This window comes from Myxine glutinosa, chromosome 4 (genome assembly GCF_964187855.1).
Source record: "Myxine glutinosa chromosome 4, kmMyxGlut1.1, whole genome shotgun sequence".
Lineage (NCBI taxonomy): Eukaryota > Metazoa > Chordata > Myxini > Myxiniformes > Myxinidae > Myxine > Myxine glutinosa.
In genome coordinates, this window is record NC_136264.1 from 95,265,108 (window position 1) to 95,284,983 (window position 19,876).

Consider the following 19,876-nt stretch of genomic DNA (forward strand, 5'->3'; position numbering starts at 1 on the left):
CTCTTTTATATTTCATTGCTCTTTTGTCTTTCTCCCAGTTGTCACTATATATCTGCTGGTATTTGGGGGAAGTGCTGCCATTACTGTCACTTCCTGGGATACTCTGGGCTTAAAAAAAAATAAAAAAATTTGCAGTTTGATATTATGGGGTATTATGCATAGATCAGTGACAATTTTTAAAGTCTTTGGTATGCCTTGAACCGGTCCAAACCAGATGGGTGTTTTTTTAGCAGACACCATCTCCATATTGGATGACCATTGGCTCCCTACGGGAGCTCATCCACCTTTTGTCAGGTATTGTTTTTTGTCCTGGCAGGGTGTCACAAGTCAACCTCCCCACTAGCAAAGCCAGTGAGTTGTGTCGGTTTAGTCACCGACAACCCAACCACGCGGCAGGTAGCACTGGGTTACATGTTCCTAGCGGCAGTTCCAAAAGACTCACCTGACCAAAATGTTGTCGTTGTTGACAGAATGTTGTTGACCAGAATTTGAATGTCGTCAAAGAACCTTTTTATTCATTTCAGTTGTTCTGCCAATTTTTTATCGTTCGGTGCAAAAACTTTTAAATCATCCATGCACAGTAGATGTGTCACCCATCTTGTTTCTTTGGACGTTATTTTATTGAATGTTAGGGTGTATCCGTGTCCTTGCTCATTAATGAGGTTACTTCGTGGATTCAGGGTCAGGCAAAACAGGAGGAGGGAAAGGCGGTCTCCATGGAAGATCTCGTGTTGTAACTTTACTCTTGGTATTTCAATCTTTCCTTCTGAGTGCTGCAGTATTCGTGTGGTTTTCCACAGATACATGGCTTTCTCAGTCAGCTTGATTATTTGGGGATTTATCTTGTATGTGGGACACTGTCAAAAGCTTTTTTAATAGTCTGTCCATGCTGTGGACAATTTGGTTCTGGTTCTTCTCTTATTGAAATTTTCTAAACCGATTCTAAACCGGTACCTATATTGTACCAATTCTAAACCGGTGTGTTCCCTGGCTTAGAATAGGTACACTGTACCCCTGCGTGTCGGAAGAGGCGAATAAAAGGGTTGGCGTCAGGAAGGACATCCGGCCATAAAACATCGTCTCAAAAAGGAAACCATCTATATAATAATACTGTAAGGACTCGAATTTGTTATCCCTTTTACGCCGCACCCAGTGGCCCAATGCCCACGGCACTCATGGATTTACGATCTACGAACCGCGCTCTTTGTTTATCACGTACAGCCATACTCGAAAAATCGGAATTAGCCGACGTTGGGGCCCAAAAGCATCCGATTAACTGCCGATACGACGCCATCTTACGACGCCATCGTATTGGCGTCTGCTGGGCGAAGGCGAAGCGAGCCGTCCACTGATTGGACAGTCGAGTGGTGTGAACATGGGTGGTGTGAACCAAATGGTCTTTTTATTCCCTTGAACATTTTAAATTAGGATATATAAGGAAACGTCTTTATCGTCATTTTAATAAAGTTAAATGGAGTGACGTTGCGATACTCGGGGTGCGTTGCATAAATCCTCGTAACTCAGAGAGGTGTAGCAGGTGGCGAGACGTAAGGAAGCTTAAAGATAATGAGCTGAAAACAGACGAACGATATGTCAATCTCTTTCTACACCGAACGGAAATAAAAGTATGAGAGCGGGAAGGCATGGCCTGAGCACTTCGAACAGAGAGGACTGCTTGGACTTAACTTAAAGAGAAAAAATTGGAGCTCAACGGAAGAAGAAGATCCCATGAGCGCTCCCCTATGCCATCCATAATGGTACACTCTATCCATACACCACATCCTCCCTTCCGTGGATGTTCCACGGGTTTCGGCTAGTGACAATTACAATTACATATGGGCAGGGTACAGCCCGAAGTACCCTGTACTCACCCCCCCTCTTGTCAAAAATCAAGGTGGGGAACCCAATCGAAACAAGGGAGGAAATGACTCGATTTATGACGACGAAACGTCTGATGCCCCATGTGGAGATCGGTTTCTGAGGTTTGGGACATGGACTGTAGGGACAATGACAGGGAGATCAGGAGAAGTGGTGGAAGTATTGGTCAGAAGAAGAGTGGACATCTGTTGTGTGCAGGAGACGAGATGGAAGGAAAGTGGTGTGAGAATGGTGAAGGATAGGCAGGGACAGAAATACATGTTTGTGTGGCAAGGGTGCCTGGAAGGCTTACATGGTGTTGGTATCCTGTTTTCTGAGGAGTTTGTAGACAGTATGGTGAGGGTCACGAGAGTGACTGAAAGGTTGATGATGGTGAAAATGATTATTGGAAAGCTTTCGGTGAATGTCATCTCGGGATATGCCCCGCAGGTCGGTCGGAGCGATGAAGAGAAGGATCAGTTTTGGTGTGCGATAGAGAAGCTGATGGAAAACATGATAGATGAGGAAGTTGTTGTGGTAGGAGGAGACTTAAATGGACATGTGGGAAGGAGTATAGACGGTTTTGAGGGAGTCCATGTGGGTTACTTATCTGGTGTGAGGAATGGAGAAGGTGAAAGGATTTTGGAGTTTGCTGATGGAGCTGGTTTGTTGATTTGCCATACTCAGTTCCAGAAAGAGGATAATAAGCTTGTTACATACACGTCAGGTGGGTCGACAACAACCGTCGACTTCCTGATGGTGCGTAGGCGAGATAGGGGGAACCTCCGAGACACAAAGGTTATCCCCAGGGGAGGTGGCTGTTTCACAGCACCACTTGGTTGTCTGCGACATAAGGGTCAAAGGTGCGAGGAGAGCTCGGCAGGTGAAGTACCAAGCGAGAATGAAAGTGTGGAGGTTGAAAGAAGTGGGAGGCATTAAAAGAGAGGCTGAGTAGGGTAGAGGATGATGTAGTTGAGCTTGAAAGTGATTGGATGTCAATGAAAGATGGCCTGTTGGGAGCAATTGGTGAGGTATGTGTGTTACGGGGTCAACCTCGAGGGGAGCCCCGGCAGAAAGATGTATGGTCCTTGGGTGAAAATAAGTCAATCAATAACGAGTCCACACCAAGGGTTACGAACAAACCCCAATATATTCCCAAATCCCGCACAGGAATCACAATGCGTTTACAGCACTTCCATACAATCCTTATCTATAGTATAGGTGGCGCCACCTTAACCCACAACAGTGTTGGCAACACTCACGGCCCTTGCCCCCCAATGTCTCTGCACGCCTCCCAGGTGACGTCGAGTCGATCCAGCGATCGGGGAAGCAATGTCCGATTCCTGCACGCCTCCCAGGTGACGTCGAGTCGATCCAGCGATCGGGGAATCTATGTCCGATTCCAATCCGGGGCGGGGAGTGAGGATACCCGACAACCTCAGCGAGGATACCCGACTTCGCAGGTTCCGCAGTAATCTGGCGCTCTCCTGACGCGCGGACTTCGGTTCACAGAGGCACGGTTCCCTTGTCCTTCACGTTCGGCGGCTCGGTCTCGAGCTGCAGTCTCAACTCTCAACCGTCTCCTTCCAATCTCTTTCGCGCGCCAGGCCCAAGGTGCGACCCGTACACGCCCTCGTAGGCGTCGAGGCGAACAGCGCCGGGCGCTTGGTTCCTTCCAGGACCACACGGCACCTTGACACGTAACCGGCAATCAATCACCCCGCGCAGGTAACTCCTCTCGCCAGACGGGCTTTTCCAACTCCGTTCCAAAGTAGGTAACGATCGCCTCCGCTCGCGTCGGAGCTCTCGAAGCTTAAGATGGCCGCCCTTTCTTCTCCTCCTCCTCTTCTTTATGATCCCGTTTCCGGTCTCGTTTTTCCCAGTAGGGCTCCTGACCCTTTAATCACAACAACCTTTAATAGAATATACATTAATAAGAAATGACCTGAATTGTAACCCCCATAAACCCGGAATTCGTAACATGTGGATGGACGAAAGGACCACCGAGGCAGTCAGAAACATCGTGGTGGGATGATGAAGTTGGATAGAGGATTGACGAGAAGAGGAATAAGTTCAAGGAGTGGCAGAAGGCAAAGAGTACAGGGGCAGAAGGGGCAGAGCATGAAAGTTATAAGGCAGCCAAGAAGGCTGCAAACAAAGAGGTAGCAAAGGCGCAGGAGGCATACAGAAAAAGAGGTAGCAAAGGCGCAGGAGGCATATAGAAAAATGTTCAGAGAACGCCTGGATCCGGAAGAGGGTCACAGAGCGGTATTCAGGATTGCAAAGCAGATAGCGAAAGAGAGGTGCAATGTGATAGGGGTGAGTTGCTTGAAGGATGAAGTGGGACAAATCGTTGTGGACCCAGATGGAATTAAAGGAAGATGAAAGAGATATATGGAAATGCTGTTGAATGTGGAGAATGAATGGGATGGCAACATAGAGAGTAACCCAGTTTTAGGACCGGCAGAGAAGATAACTGAGAAGAAAGTTGAGGAAGCGATAAAAGAAATGAAGAGTAGAAAAGTGGGAGGACCGACGGGAGTTGTGGGAGATATGTTGAAGACAGCGGGAAGTTGGGGTGTGAAGAGAATGACAGAGATCGGTAATCTGGTGGTGAAAGAAGGCCGCATTCCAGTGGATTGGGAACTGAGTACCGTCGTCCCTCTATACAAGGGGAAAGGTGACCCTCTGAACAGTGGCTCGTATAGAGCGAGAAAGTTATTAGCGCATGGAATGAAGGTGTTGGGGAAGAAAGATTAGAAAGGGTTATTAGAAATTTATTAGAAAGTTATTATTTTATTAGAAAATAATTAGAAAGAAATTAGGAAATTAGAAAATTAGGAAAAAATTAGGAAAAATTTAGGAAAAAGAAATTAGAAAATAATTAGGTTATTAGAAAGGGTGTTGGGGAAGAGTATAAGGAAGAAAGTGAAGATCGACGAAATGCAGTTTGGATTTATGCCAGGAAGAGGAACGACAGACGTGAGTGGGTTCATCAAAAATGTAGTGGTCTGAGTGGGTCATAAACCAGTGTGGCAGCTACATTCAAGTGTAAGGTGTGCACAGAGGGAACTGCAGATGGAGGAAATGTTGTTGGATCTTGGAGAAGGCGTGAAGCTGGAAGGTGTGAAAACATTTTGCTACCTCGGAGACATGCTGCATGGAGAAGGTGGATCAGACTCGGCAACGGTTGCTCGAGTGAGATGTACATGGAAGAAGTTTCGGGAACCGAGTGGCGTGCTGACGAGGAGGGGAGTGTCGTTGAAGCTGAAGGGAAAGATGTATGCTGCATGTGTGAGAAGTGTTATGATTTATGGGAGCGAGATATGGGTAATTAACATAGAGCAGCATCGAAGGCTGGAAAGGGTGGAAATCCGAATGGTTCGGTGGATGTGTGGAGTTTTGTTGAGAGAGAGGAAGACAAATTATGAATTGCGAAAGATGATGGGAATGGAGGCTGTGATGGATGCTCTGAAGAGAAACAGGTTGAGATTGTTTGGTTATGTGTTGAGGAAGAATGAAAGTGACTGGGTGAGAAGAGTGATGGAAATGAATGTAGAAGGAAGTAGAGGACGGCGAAGACCGAGAAAGACTTGGCTGAAGGTGGTGGAAGAAGAAATGCGGGCAAGGGGAGATGCAGAAAATAGGGCAAAATGGAGAAGATTGTCATGGGGCTCGCAAGGCTAACCCCCGCTCTAGCAGGGAAAATTGCCATTAAATGCCTGTTGTTTAGTGTAGCAGCATAGCAAACCTGTTGTGCATTTTGTGATACAAGCACCAAATTTGGCAAAAATGTACATTAATATGTTGCGAACATTTTCAGATATTGGGCCACTTGAAATTCCGTAATTTTTTTTTTCAAATTTTTTCAAATTTCGTAATTTCAAATTTTTCGGGTGACACCGTCACAATTTCGGTCTTCGAGGCCGGCCGATATAGTGGGGCGGCTTAGCCCAAATATTCAAAAGAATTGTGCATTTTGTGATACAAGCACCAAATTTGGCACAAATGTACATTAATATGTTGCGAACATTGTGTGGTCAGCAATGAAGACGAGAGTCTGAATTACATGTATGCAAAAGACCTTGTGAACCAGTGAAGCAAATACACGGGTAAGCATGAATTAAATCTAGGGCATGATATAATTTCCATGATGTTTACCTCTACACTCAATGGTGGAAGGAGGTAATGTTTTGATCCCAGCTTGTCTGTATGTCTGTTTGTCTGTTAGTCCACAAAATTCCAGACAAAGCTTGTAGTAGTGGTAGTTGTAGTGGTAGTGGTGATAACAGAAATTGTTATATAGAACTGAACTTATATTATTATTATATGCAGAAAATAACTTCATTTCTATATGCCCTGCAGTGGACAGGTTAATTGGTTTATGCACTGAAGGGGTCACCCTGGTGTGCACTGCTGTGTTCTGCCTCACTGAGTTGTTCAGGTATGATGTACTCAGCACAAGCTTCCGGTCGGCCCGGAGGTGGGGGTGCGGGGCCTGTCACGGAACGTCAAAACAAACGGCCTGCCGGGGCCGCCCAAAAGTCGGGCGTGAGGGGCGCGTCCACTAATGGAACGCCCCTCGCTTCCCAGATCGAGGGCCACGTGGTCAGGAGAACCTCGTCCCTTCCGGTCACACTTTGCCTATCGGCCGGCCTCGAAGACCGAAATTGTGACGGTGTCACCCGAAAAATTTGAAATTACGAAATTTGAAAAAATTTGAAAAAAAAAATTACGGAATTTCAAGTGGCCCAATATCTGAAAATGTTCGCAACATATTAATGTACATTTGTGCCAAATTTGGTGCTTGTTTCACAAAATGCACAATTCTTTTGAATATTTGGGCTAAGCCGCCCCACTAGTTGTCTTATTTAAATTTTCGAGTATGGCCTTGTTTTGTCATTGGTGGTCTATTGTTCCGTAACACCCTCTCTTGCATCCCTTATGTTCTGCCTCTAGGCCTCCTTGAATTAGGTGGTAGTACATTGTTTGTGACGATTCCTGTTAAAAGTTTGTATGTTGTGGTAGACAGGTTATTGGCCGGTATTTGTGGGGTAGTTGGGTCTCTTCATATTTTGGGATGAGGAAGGTGCTACCTTCTGTGAGCCATTCATCCATTTCCTGATTCCCTTGGATAAGTTCATGGAATGCTTGAGCGTAATGAACGTGGAGAGCATCAAATTGCTTTAACCAGAAGTTAGGGAATCCATCTGGGCTAGGGCTTTTGAGGTTTACTATATTTGCAAGTTGTTGTCTTTTCTTTTCTTCATCAATTATTGCCGGGGACATTTCCTCGAGATGTTGCTTCTTCTCTTCCAGGTTTCTGATCCATTCCGCCTCCCTATTGTGTTATTTTCGATCTTCATAAATTCCTTTCCAGAATCATTCCAGTTCATCTTTTTCAGGAGGGGATGACACATTTTGCTTCCTTTTCCCCAGTTCACAGTAGAATATTTTCGGGTTGTTTTCATACATCTGGCCTTGTTCTCTCCTGGTGTTTGCTTCATCATACTTTTTTTTTAAATTATCCTAGCTATCATTTCGATTTTCAGTTTGTCTTCAGCAACCTTGCAACCTCGAGGCTTTTGCCTTCAACTTTCTATTTGTTTTTAATTTTTGGGATTCTCCTCTTTAGTTTTGGGCTTTGATTTCCTCTTTGGAATAGCTGTACCCAGGGCCGGCGCTACCATTAGGCCAACTAGGCAGCCGCTTAGGGTGCAGACATCAGAGGAGCGCATTACTGAACCTTAAAGGGTCACAGTTTTATACAAATTATTGTTTTAAGAAAAAACATAATAAAAGGAAAATATAATAGTTCATTGTTCATAATAGTGTAAGTGATTAATTTTGAGCATGTACGCTTCGTGGCATAAGTCACATCCTGTTTGAAACTGACGTTGGGACCACTTTCTTTATTTTGCATTGCAAACCACATGTCATGTCATATTTTTAAAAGTGAAAGCCCATTTGCCCCAAAGCGTGGGATAACAGGGCCACTGCCATATTAATGGATATTGTGCCTTTAATGTTGGTGCTGTTGGCATCTTACAGTACTTATTCTTGCAATTTAAAATAAATTTAGCAGTTTCAAGTTTTCTACTTTTTATTTTTTCAACAAAACATCTGTTTTTAATAATCGAAGTTGGCAAAAAACTATTTGGGCAGGGGAGGGGGGGGGGGATGCAAGTAGCTGGCCTTGCTTTGGGCGCAAAATAGTCTGGCGCCGGCCCTGGCTGTACTGTTTTGAGGAACCTGTTCTGTTCCTGTGGTGCTTTGTTTTTACTTTAACCTAAATGAGCAGTGCTGCTGCAAAATTCACAATGTTAATTTCTTTCAGGTGGGCTAATTTTGGTGTTTTTAAAAGATTTGTTTGTTCTGATGATTAATGCTTTCATGCGATTATCATTATGTAGTCAAATTAGCTATGGTCTTTCTTCAGTTGGTATAAATCGCACCTCCTCTATCTTATTAACCAGCTTCTCTTCCAGATCACATTGTTCCTAATCATCCTCCCTCTCGTCATCCTCCTCCTCCCCCTCTCCCTTTTTCAGTTATTTTCTCTGCCGTTTACGTATTGTGATTATTTATTGTGAATCGCCATCTGGAATTTCCGTTTCCATCATCTTGTGCTAAATAGTTTTTACTTATTTTACAAAGGCATGCCATCCTTTGCACGCAAACCAGTGTGGTATGATTGATAACCCCTGGGAGAAAAATTAAATTGAGATAATTAGGGAGATAGAGCATGTTGAGATGAGCTCGTCATATTGTGGAGCACCTACTACCGCTCCCTCCGGAGTTCCGTGTCAAATTCAGCCTTAAGCCGGCCATCTTCGAGGCAAATGACGTCAGTGCGTTTCGTCTCGACACCACTGCAGTTGCTCCGAAGAGGTTGATGTGGGGGGCATCCATGTGACAATAATATAGATGAACACACACCCAGAAGCAGTCCTAAGCATTGGTGATGTAACACGAGTGAGTCCTCTACAGTCAGACTCAATATTTCCTGATGCAGACTCAGATTCAATACCATGGGTCTCAGACCTGGTATTAATATACAACTGTTAAGCATGTGGGGTGTATTTTTTAAACAGGATCTAAAGGTCGTAGTGGATATGTTATATTAATTGTAGTGAAATTATACCAAAGTTGAACCCAGGAGTGATACTCGCTTAAGCCACTGAGGGGCGTCTATAAGACCTGGGACATCCGCGACGCTGAGCCACTCCTGTGACATTTACTATGACATGTAGTCCTGTAGTCTTGAATGGTACGTACCCGCACATATATGCTAGACTCGCTTGCTTTGACTATTATTATCGGTCCTTTCTGTATGATGCCAAGATCCTGATATCTATTGCATGATTGTATTTTTACAGGATGATGTCAGAGATCTAATTGTGATTAAACCAACCTATGGGACAAAGTTGTGGACCTGATTGATTTCCACGACATTTAATCACAATTAAGATCTACGGAAATGGTGGGACACAAGATGATCAATGTACCGACACTCGGCGCCGACCCACAAGCTGAGGATTCGGGCTCGGAGTTAACTCACTGGCTCAAAACGCTGGAGAACCAGTTCGGCGCCCAGGATGCCGTTCCCACCGCTGAAACGAAGCTGTCTGTGCTGCAAACCAAAGTCGAACACCGCGTCTACACGAGCATCGCACGATGTATGACGTACGACGTACGACGCCGCCGTGGCAGAACTAAAGCGACTTTACATTAAGAAACGGAGCATGGTGTACAACAGGCATCTGCTCGCAACGCGGCGTCAACAGCCAACCGAGTCGATTGATCGCTTCGCCCAGGAGCTGCGACACCTCCTCGCGGACAGTGCTCAAGAGGTACGGACACACGAGCAAGTCCAGGACGATCTTGTCCGAGACGCTTTGGTCTCTGGGATCAGCTCTACAAATCTGAGACTCAGACTTTTGGAGACAGCTGACCTGACGTTCGCGGAGGCACTACGGGTGGCCAACGTTTACACCGAGGCCCGGGAACAATCTACCGCTTATGACCACGCACGGGTCGTTGCGGGGACTACTCAACTCGCGCGACCGGAGAGGGCTACCGCCGAGGATACGGGTGCGGACTCGACTACGGCCGAGCCCCTGGCCACTCCCGAGGTGGACTCGGATTCCGGCCTGGCAGCAGCTACAGCAGCCAGGCCAAGGCCTGAACGAAACGCGACGTATTACTTCTGTGGCAATCGACAGCACCCCAGGTTGGCGTGTCCGGCTCGGGAAGCCATATGCCATTTGTGTTCTACTAAAGGACATTTTGCAAAAGTCTGCAAGAAGACCGCGCGAAGCACACGAGCTCGCACGACCTTGAATGGGCTTATCGCTGAGCCAACGGACCGAGCACAGAGCGGGGCGCCTCACCCGGCTTTGATGAGCGGTCCTCCTCCTCGCGGGCCCCTGGCTGCACGCACGTCCTTGGTGAGATACATCGGGCCGCCAAAACAAATGGCGCGAACACGACCGGCCACGGAGCGACCGACCTTGACTGGCGTTTGAACGCCCTCCTCAAACAAACGACAAGCTTCTGCTTTGAAAGCTCCTCCTGTTTTGCAGTAAACGCTGCACGTGACACGAGCGCCATCCGACGGCAGCTCGTACGAACTACACGCTCTTGCTCCGGCACGACCAATTATGCGTTTGGCACGGGGGCCCTCAGGAGGCTCCTCAAATACCCGGAAAACTGCAGCTGGTGTGGGATCTTCGTGCGATGCGATCGCATCTTCTCGCTCGGACGGCACAATACCTGCCGGATCTTCTGGCCCTGATCAGGCCATTGTTCCGCTCTTGGTCGAAGGCATTTTTGCGCGGGCCCTAGTCGACACGGGGTCTACGGATAGTTTTGTCGATCAGCGGCTGGTGCGTCACCATGGGTGGCCGGTCCTCGGGACTACAGGACGGATCTTCATGGCCTCCCAAGGACTTAGGCTCAGCATGAAGGGGGAATGTCGATTGAAACTTGTGATAAAGGGACGCATGTTTCCCGATGTACATCTCATGGTCTTGCCTGCATTATGTGCTGACATTCTGTTAGGACACGATTTTCTTAAGCGACATGGACGTTTGGAAATGGAATTCGGAGGGACGGACACGCTTGCTGTGTGTGCACTCGCGAAAATGGAAATTGAGCCTCTTTCGCTGTTCCCCAACCTGACCACTGACTGCACTCCTGTAGCGGTAAAATCGCGGCGCTACTCACGAGCAGACGCGCAATTCATTGCGGAAGAAACGGCCCAGCTCTTAAAGGACGGTGTTATCGAACCTAGCCGGTCGCTGTGGCGGGCCCAGGTCTTAGTGGTGCGAAGTGAGGCCCATCGCCGGCGCATGGTAATCGACTACTCACAGATGGTTAATCGCTTTACACAGCTGGACGCCTACCCCTTACCGGGGATGGACGCGCTAGTACGACAGGTTGCCCAGTACTCCGTCTACAGCACTCTCGATCTGCGTAGTGCGTATCATCAGATCCCCATATCTAGGGCTGATCGCATCTATACCGCCTTTGAATCGGGTCAAAGGTTATACCAGTTCACCCGACTACCTTTTGGGGTGACGAATGGGGTCTCCTGTTTTCAGAGGGCTATGGACGACCTCGTTACTAAGGAGAACTTGACAGATGTCTTTGTATATCTGGACAATCTTACGGTTTGTGGGTATGACCAGGGGCATCACGATGCTAATCTGAAGCGCTGCCTCGAGGTCGCGCAGAGGTATCGCCTAACCATGAATGAGGCTAAGTGTCGTTACTCTCTACGCACGATAGATCTTCTGGGGTACACCGTGACCCATGGCTCAGTCTCTCCGGATAAGGAGCGTCTGCGACCTTTGCTCGATATGGCTCCGCCTAGCGATTGGGCTTCGCTGAAGCGCGCTCTCGGGCTGTTCGCCCACTATTCGAAGTGGGTGCAAAATTTCTCCGCAAAGCTCCGCCCCCTCATGGCCTGCGACATGTTCCCCATGAGCCCGGCCGCCTTGGCGGCCTTCGGGGGCCTTAAGGCCGACATCGCTGGCGCCGCTGTGACGACGATCAACGAGAGCGAATCTTTCGTCTTAGAAAGTGATGCCTCGGATCATGTGATAGCGGCGACTCTCTCCCAAGGGGGGCGCCCTGTGGCTTTCTTTTTGCGGACTCTCACCTCCGCTGAGCGGAGGCATTCGTCTGTCGAAAAGGAAGCGTACGCGATCGTCGAGTCGATTCGGCGATGGCGACCGTACTTACTCGGGCGATGCTTCCAAATCATCACGGACCAACAAAGCGTTGCGTTCATGTACGACACCTTACATGCTCAACGTATTAAGAATGAGAAAATCACTCGCTGGCGTATCGAACTCGCCGACTTCTGCTACACCATCAAATACCGCCCGGGGAAGGATAACCTGGTCGCCGACGCCTTATCAAGGCCGGCTACGTGCGCAGGGATCGTAACTTTGGAGGGACTGCGCGCTTTGCACGACACTATGTGTCATCCAGGGGTGGCGCGTTTCGCTCATTTTGTGCGTAGTGGTAATCTGCCATACTCGATTGAGGACATCCGCCGGATCTGCCGTGACTGCGCTATATGTGCGGAACTCAAACCGCATTTTTACAACCCTCCCATGGGGACGCTGGTTAGGGCTACTAGACCGTGGGAGAGATTGGCAATGGATTTCAAAGGACCGCTGCCGGAGTCGAGCAACTCTCGTTATCTGCTCACTATTGTTGATGAGTACTCGCGATTCCCTTTTGCTTACATGTGCGGGGATATGACGGCCGCCACGGTCATACGGTGCCTGCAGAATTTGTTTTCTATGTTTGGGTATCCGGCCTACGTGCATACCGATCGGGGTGCGGTGTTCCTGTCTCAGGAGGTGAGAGGTTATTTGCTCCAAAATAATGTTGCTTCGAGTTACACCACACCGTACAGACCCCAGGCGAATGGGCAGATCGAACGCTTCAATGGGATTATATGGAGGGCCGTCATGCTAAGCCTCCGGACCCTCGGCCGGGGTCTCGATAAATGGGCTTGGTCGCTACCTGCGGCTCTGAACTCAATCAGGGCTCTCCTATGTACGGCCACCAACCAGACTCCTCACGAAAGACTGTTCCACCACCCTAGAAGCTCGGGTAGTATCCGATCTTTACCCAGCTGGCTCGCTGAGCCGGGGCCGGCCTATCTCAAACGAGCGGTGCGCACAAGCAAGTACGACCCCTTAGTAGATAAGGTGCAGGTACTCCAGGCTAATCCCGAGCATGTTCGTGTGATGACGGCAGATGGACGCGAGTCCACTGTCTCCGAACGCCATCTCGCCCCTTGTGGGGTCATCGACCCTTATAGAGATATCGACGAACCGATCTACGAGTCTATGGACTCTACCGAAGCTTCCTCTATGGAACTTTTGCCAACACTTCTGTCGTCACCTACACCCCTGCCTGAAGGCTCTGAGGTGCCCCCTCCGACACCTGCCTCCAGCGGCTACTCCGACGCAGGGGACTCCGGGCTAGGGGACGCCATACCCGGTAGTTTCCGGACACGAGCTGGCAGGGTAGTTCGCCACCCCGACCGTTACGGGTGGACCGACTGACATGGAATGACGTCCCCAATCAATTAATGCTGACGCACGCTTGGAATCTGCCTAGCGGCAGTATAGTTCTAACCGCGGGGAGAATGTAGTGAAATTATACCAAAGTTGAACCCAGGAGTGATACTCGCTTAAGCCACTGAGGGGCGTCTATAAGACCTGGGACATCCGCGACGCTGAGCCACTCCTGTGACATTTACTATGACATGTAGTCCTGTAGTCTTGAATGGTACGTACCCGCACATATATGCTAGACTCGCTTGCTTTGACTATTATTATCGGTCCTTTCTGTATGATGCCAAGATCCTGATATCTATTGCATGATTGTGTTTTTACAGGATGACGTCAGAGATCTAATTGTGATTAAACCAACCTATGGGACAAAGTTGTGGACCTGATTGATTTCCACGACATTAATATTGAAGGGTTTATAGAAGAAAGAACCTCCATTCATCTATACTGATTTTGAAAAGATCAAACGACAGATCCGAAATCATGTGGCCCCCTTTCCTAGTGGGGATGTATAGATATGGCAATGAGCGTCAGAAAATGAGACGTGTAACACCTTTTCTTCCCCTGCCCCACCCCAACATCCAAACAATTACCAATCATTATTTCTTAACAAAGCTGTGATTCCCTTACCCAGAAGTCACTGCGGCCATTTCCCTTTTTACACTTCTCAGCAAGCGAGGAAATTCCCATTGTTGAATCAGAAAGTGGTTTGTCCTGCCACAGCATCAGTGCAATATGCATGACACGTCCGTCATAGATGTGCGCATCATAACTGTTGTTCCATGACGGATACATCGTAGGCCGCTTTTGCACCAACGTCTTGCCGCGTTCTGCAAAATACCAGCATAAAACAATCAGTTTAAAGGGCAATCCATTAAAAAAAAAATGTTTTGGCTTCAACGATCCGCACAAAGGTTTTACGTTTAAGCATTAGCCGGTTGTAATACAGAACTACAGATGTTTTTCTTGGGAGACATTGTACTTTAAGTGAATTGCAGACAAATAAACAAAGCATCTGGGACTTGAACTTGGAGTTGCAGCACTGTGAGTTAATGTCCTCAAATGGGAACGCAAAGCAGGAAAATGAAACAGGCTAACCAAAGATGGGACAGCCAATATCCCCGACAATAGAAGGTATACTCCATGATGCTCATGGAGCACAAGCATAACTTTTGGTACTTCGATGCGACTCAGCTCTGTATCAAACCGAGCTAGATGAAACGGAGGTGAGTATATTATATACAGTCACGTGAAAAAGAAAGTACACCCCATGTAAAGTTTTGACTTTTTCAACATATTTCAACATACAGCTATTTGATCTTCATTTCAACAATATTGATAGATAAAGGTGATATAATACAACAAATATCATGACACATTTACATTTTGTAGTCCATTGTATAATTTAAATAAACATAAATGCAAATTTCGCATGTGGAAAAAGTAAGTACATCCCGACATTTATCACTACTTCAAATACCTAAAATTAGAATCAGGTGCACCAGCTCAGGTGCAAATGATTAGAACATCGTTAGAGAGGATCTTGGAGGAACCCGTATTATTTAAACCTCAGACATTTAGTTTGGTTTGCTCGTTGTTGTTGAAGTGTGCGGCATCACCATGCCTAGATCAAAAGAGCTCTCTGAGGCCTTCAGAAAGAAGGTTATAGATGCCTATGAGTCTGGGAAGGGATTTAAAAAGATCTCCAAACAATTTGAAATCAATCATTCGACTGTCCGGAAGATCATCTACAAGTGGAGAAGATTCCAAACAACTGCCAACTTGTTCAGGCCAGGCCGCCCCAGCAAGTTCAGCCCGAGAGCTGACCGCAAGATGCTGAAAGAAGTCTCTAAGAACCCCAGAATGTCATCGCGGGACCTACAGGTAGCTCTTGCCACTGTTGATGTCAAAGTGCACGAGTCTACCATCAGAAAGAGGCTGCACAAATTTGATCTACAAGGGAGGTGTGCCAGGAGGAAACCTTTGCTGTCCAGAAAGAATATCAGAGCAAGACTAAAGTTTTCCAATGAACACCTCAGCAAAGACCAGCACTTCTGGAACAATGTGCTCTGGACAGATGAGTCAAAGGTAGAGCTATTTTGGCCACAGTACCAGAAGACATGTTTGGCGAAAACCAAAGACAGAATTTGCCCACAGGAACCTGATACCAACTGTAAAGCATGGTGGTGGAAATATTATGGTTTGGGGCAGCTTTGCTGCATCAGGGCCTGGGCAGCTCATCATCATAGAATCCACGATGAATTCTTCATTGTACCAGAGGGTGCGTGAGGATAATGTGAGGCCATCTGTCGGAAGATGAAGCTCAACCGAATGTGGACGTTGCAACATGACAATGACCCGAAACATACGAATAAATCCACCAAGGAATGGCTGAAAAGAAAGAAATGGAGGGTTCTGGAATGGCCAAGTCAAAGCCCCGATCTGAATCCCATCGAGATGTTGTGGGGGGATTTGAAACGAGCTGTGCATGCAAGAAATCCCTCAAACATCACACAGCTGAAATAATTCTGCATGGAGGAGTGGGGAAAAATTTCTCGCAGTCGATGTCAGAGACTGGTAGAAAGTTATAAGAAATGCCTACTTGAGGTTGTTTCTGCCAAAGGGGGCAATACCACCTATTGGAGCCAAGGGTGTACTTACTTTTTCCACATGCGAAATTTGCATTTATGTTTATTTAAATTATACAATGGACTACAAAATGTAAATGTTTCATGATATTTGTTATATTATATCACCTTTATCTATCAATATTGTTGAAATGAAAATCAAATAGCTGTATGTTGAAATATGTTGAAAAAGTCAAACTTTACATGGGGTGTACTTACTTTTTCACGTGACTTTATACTGCTAATAGTACATGTGGTCTCAAAAATAAATATTGTAATTGTCGTGCTTGATCACTCCAAATGCTCCAACCTTTCTTACGGGGATAACAGGCAGTTGTCAATTATATTACAACAACAGTACTCACTGAGATTATCCATAATTACCGCCACCTTCGAAGGTGCACCGAGGTCGTTTTCACCCCTGTCTGCCTGTCTGTCTGTCTGTGAGCAGAATATCCTAAAAGGATGCAGACGGATTTGGATGACATTTGGTGGGCAGGATGGGTGTGCGACAAGGATGTATTGATTCGATGTTGGAGACTTATTTTCGTGATTCTTCACCATTGAGTGATAGGGCCAAAGACGATACATACTGTATGTAGCACGATATCTCAACAAATTATGGATGGATTCAGGCGAAACTTGGTGGATAGGTCGGGTGTGTGTCAATGACAAATTGATCCAATTTTGGTAAAGATTCGAATCCGGATCCTGATTAGAGATTTATTAAGTGATTCGACACCATTAAGTAGTAGGGCTATAACCGATATACAGCACATTATCTCAAAAAAATTGAGGACGGATTCGGACGAAACTTGGAGGATGAGTTTGTTAGGTGACAAGAACAAGCCGATTAGATTTTGGTGCAGGTCTGAATCCAGATCCGGCCGATCAGTGGGATATAAAACGTAAACTGTTCAGCCTGGCGGAGGTATGCGCTCTACCGAGTGCTGTTTTGGTTGCATATGTGAGTCATTTCAAAAGTGTCTTCTCCATTACTTGACAAAACTCATACATTACTAATGAGTTTTGATGACATCGTCTAATGGAAAACCCTAATGTTAGCTAAAATAGGACGTTATAAACCTGCTCTAAACAATCATGGCAGTCCTGCCTTACTTGAATGGTCGTTTGATCAACATTGCCACCACGAGAAAGCATTAAACAGCACCTGTGTCAATGGAGTCTTTCACCGTGACGGCACAATAGGGCTTGTGACCTTCCTCCATATGCTCGGTACCCAGGTCATAACCCACGAGCGTGATGCGCAGAAATGGAGGCATCGTTCCACTTGGTCACACCCTACAAGACAAAGGAAACAATAAACTTACATAGCATCTTTAAACACCTGAATGATGTGATAAATCCATTTTGAGCATGTACATGTAACAATACAAAGTTGGGAAGTCAAATCCGTTCGTCTGAAAATGCTTATGAGCAATGGCCAGCCTGGTCATTCGTCTCACTGAGACATAAATCATCAAGCCCTATCGACCGACCTATTTGGACAAAACTTGTTGGACAGGTTGGGTGTGTGACAAGGACGACTCGATTCGATTTTGGTGAAGATCTGAATATGGATTCGGATATGAGGATTATTTGATTTTTAAAAGTGATTCTTCACGATTGAGAGATCGGGTGAAAAGCGATATACAGGGTGCTTCAAAAAAAATGTTAACATTGATATGGGACTATATATAATATCTCAGAAGTGCTAACATTTTTTTGAAGCACCCTGTATAACATGATATTAAAAAAAGTTATAGACGAGTTATGACTAAACTTGGGGGATGAGTTGGTACGGTGACAAGAACAAGCCAATTCGATTTTGGTTCAGGTTTGAATCCAGATCGAGCCTATCAGTGGGATACAAAATAAACTGTTTAGCCTGGTGGAGGTATGCCCTCTACCGAGTTCCCTTCTAGTTCAGCTTGCAATTTAGTCGTAAGTCTGCAGTCTTACAGTAGGGTACATGCTTTGGTGGCATGTATGACCTGACAGGCATTACATATTAAAATTTTCTTTTTTTGAAAGAAATAATTTACAAGTGAAACTGGTTGGATGGCCTTGAGGTATGCACACTCTCTCTCGAGCTGTCACGCCTGGGAGTGAATCAAAACCCAGCTACAAACCAGCTACAGCAGATCACCCTGGTGATTCAAATGCAGAGTGAGGCATCAATGTGTGCACCATCTATCAGATGGACGTGACCTATCAGTATCGGTACGTTACGGAGGAACCACCTATCAGCACTGGGGGTGTTTGCAGCCTTTAAAGATGCCACACCATATTTAAAGACGAATAGGTGAGCTATTGCAGGCATCCTGAACAAATTCCTACCATATCTGGGAAGGCAACAGCAAACGACGCAGCATAACTCTTGCCCAGGAAAGGTTTCAGCAACACCATCATTATGTCAAGAGTATGGTACATTTGATGAGTTAAGTGTATAATCTATGTGTTGGCCAATTTGACATTCCCATAGCCTAGCACATTACATAATGCAAAGATCACAGGTTAACATCCCATATACCACATCTACAGTATTCAAACATTGTTGTTCTCCAAATAATAAGTGCTGAAGCTGTTCTACAACTCTTCGAAAAACTTAGGAGACAAGAAGGCCTTTGTGTTGCTCGTGTCCAGGCCAAAAGATGGTTTCCCGGTTCAAATTACAAGAACCAAGAGAGGTACGCGGGATAAACAAGATGGACACTACAGGGGATTTCAGGAAAGAAAACAGGGGTGAGCATTTGAAGAAAACAGAAAACCTTTGAAGAGGTGAGCTTGGGGTGTATTAACGAGAGTAGAAAGAGATTCCAATGATTCTGAAAGCTTTGGATTCAACAGCGTGAAGCAGAGCTAGGTGTGAGGCAGGGGTAACCAGTTGAAATTGTATCATAGTTGATTATTTCTACTTTTTTATCATTTCCTTTTTACAACCACGATTCTCTTTTTTTCATTCAAATGCGACGATAAATAAACAGATATGCTAACCACAATGCAAATGAGATGACTTGCTTCCTGGGATATCTTCTCGCGTTCCAATTGTCACAGCATTAGAGTCAGAAATGTCAATAGTTTTTCCGACAGTAGCTCTTCACGGTTATCAAGGGATCCCCAGAAGCCACCATCATCGTTTGGAGTTGGTGTGCCGTATGTTGTGCAGGTTATCACTTCGAGCTGTACCCATTCCACAAACTACTTACTATTTCTGGTAATCTATTGAGATGCAAACACTAACAGCAAAGCATGTCTGGCTAGCGCTCAAGGCTGTGGCGGAAACAAGCAACTGCATTTTGTGTGTGCTGCGTGACTTAAACAAGTCCCAACATCTATGCACCTGCTTATTGAAGAAGCATTATTGGGAAAACAGGGGAAACAAGTCGGGCCAATGAAGTGCAGAATGCGAAGAACAACTAAAATGCAAATTTAAAAAAACCAAAGCAAAAAACAAAACTAAAATGTATTATAGGAGGTGGGAAAGGTCCACAGGCTATGGTGGATTACTTGCATTTTTTGGTTTCAAGCAATCCTTGGCAGTTTACCAAACATCTGCCTTTTGAAGGGAAATATTTATGCGGTGCAGCTTTGCATGGCATAGTTCAAAAGTAAGTACGTGTGCTGTGAGTCACTCAGTGCCCAACTCAAACACCATCATCAGCAGAGCTTTTAGGGAGAGTGTTACAACCCACAGCCAGGATCTATTCATCAACTGTAGTTGAGGTCCCAAATGCAAACCGTTTGCTGCATGGCCAAATTCCACATTCTCAATGGAGTAGGGTGGAGCAG

General features: G+C 46.1%; 1 protein-coding gene across 2 annotated transcripts in view; it reads right to left on the reverse strand.

Moving 5' to 3' along the window:
* The window catches only part of PRKCD (protein kinase C delta), a 114,062-nt gene that overhangs the window by 76,626 nt on the left and 17,560 nt on the right, over positions 1 to 19,876 (reverse strand). For both annotated transcript variants that reach the window (XM_068112996.2, XM_078776185.1), the window contains 2 exons: positions 17,256 to 17,386; positions 14,088 to 14,287 (listed from right to left, as the gene is read on the reverse strand). In XM_068112996.2, the coding sequence (XP_067969097.2) occupies positions 14,088 to 14,287; positions 17,256 to 17,367 (312 nt within the window). In that variant the 5' untranslated portion in view covers positions 17,368 to 17,386. The remainder of the gene's footprint in view (positions 1 to 14,087; positions 14,288 to 17,255; positions 17,387 to 19,876) is intronic.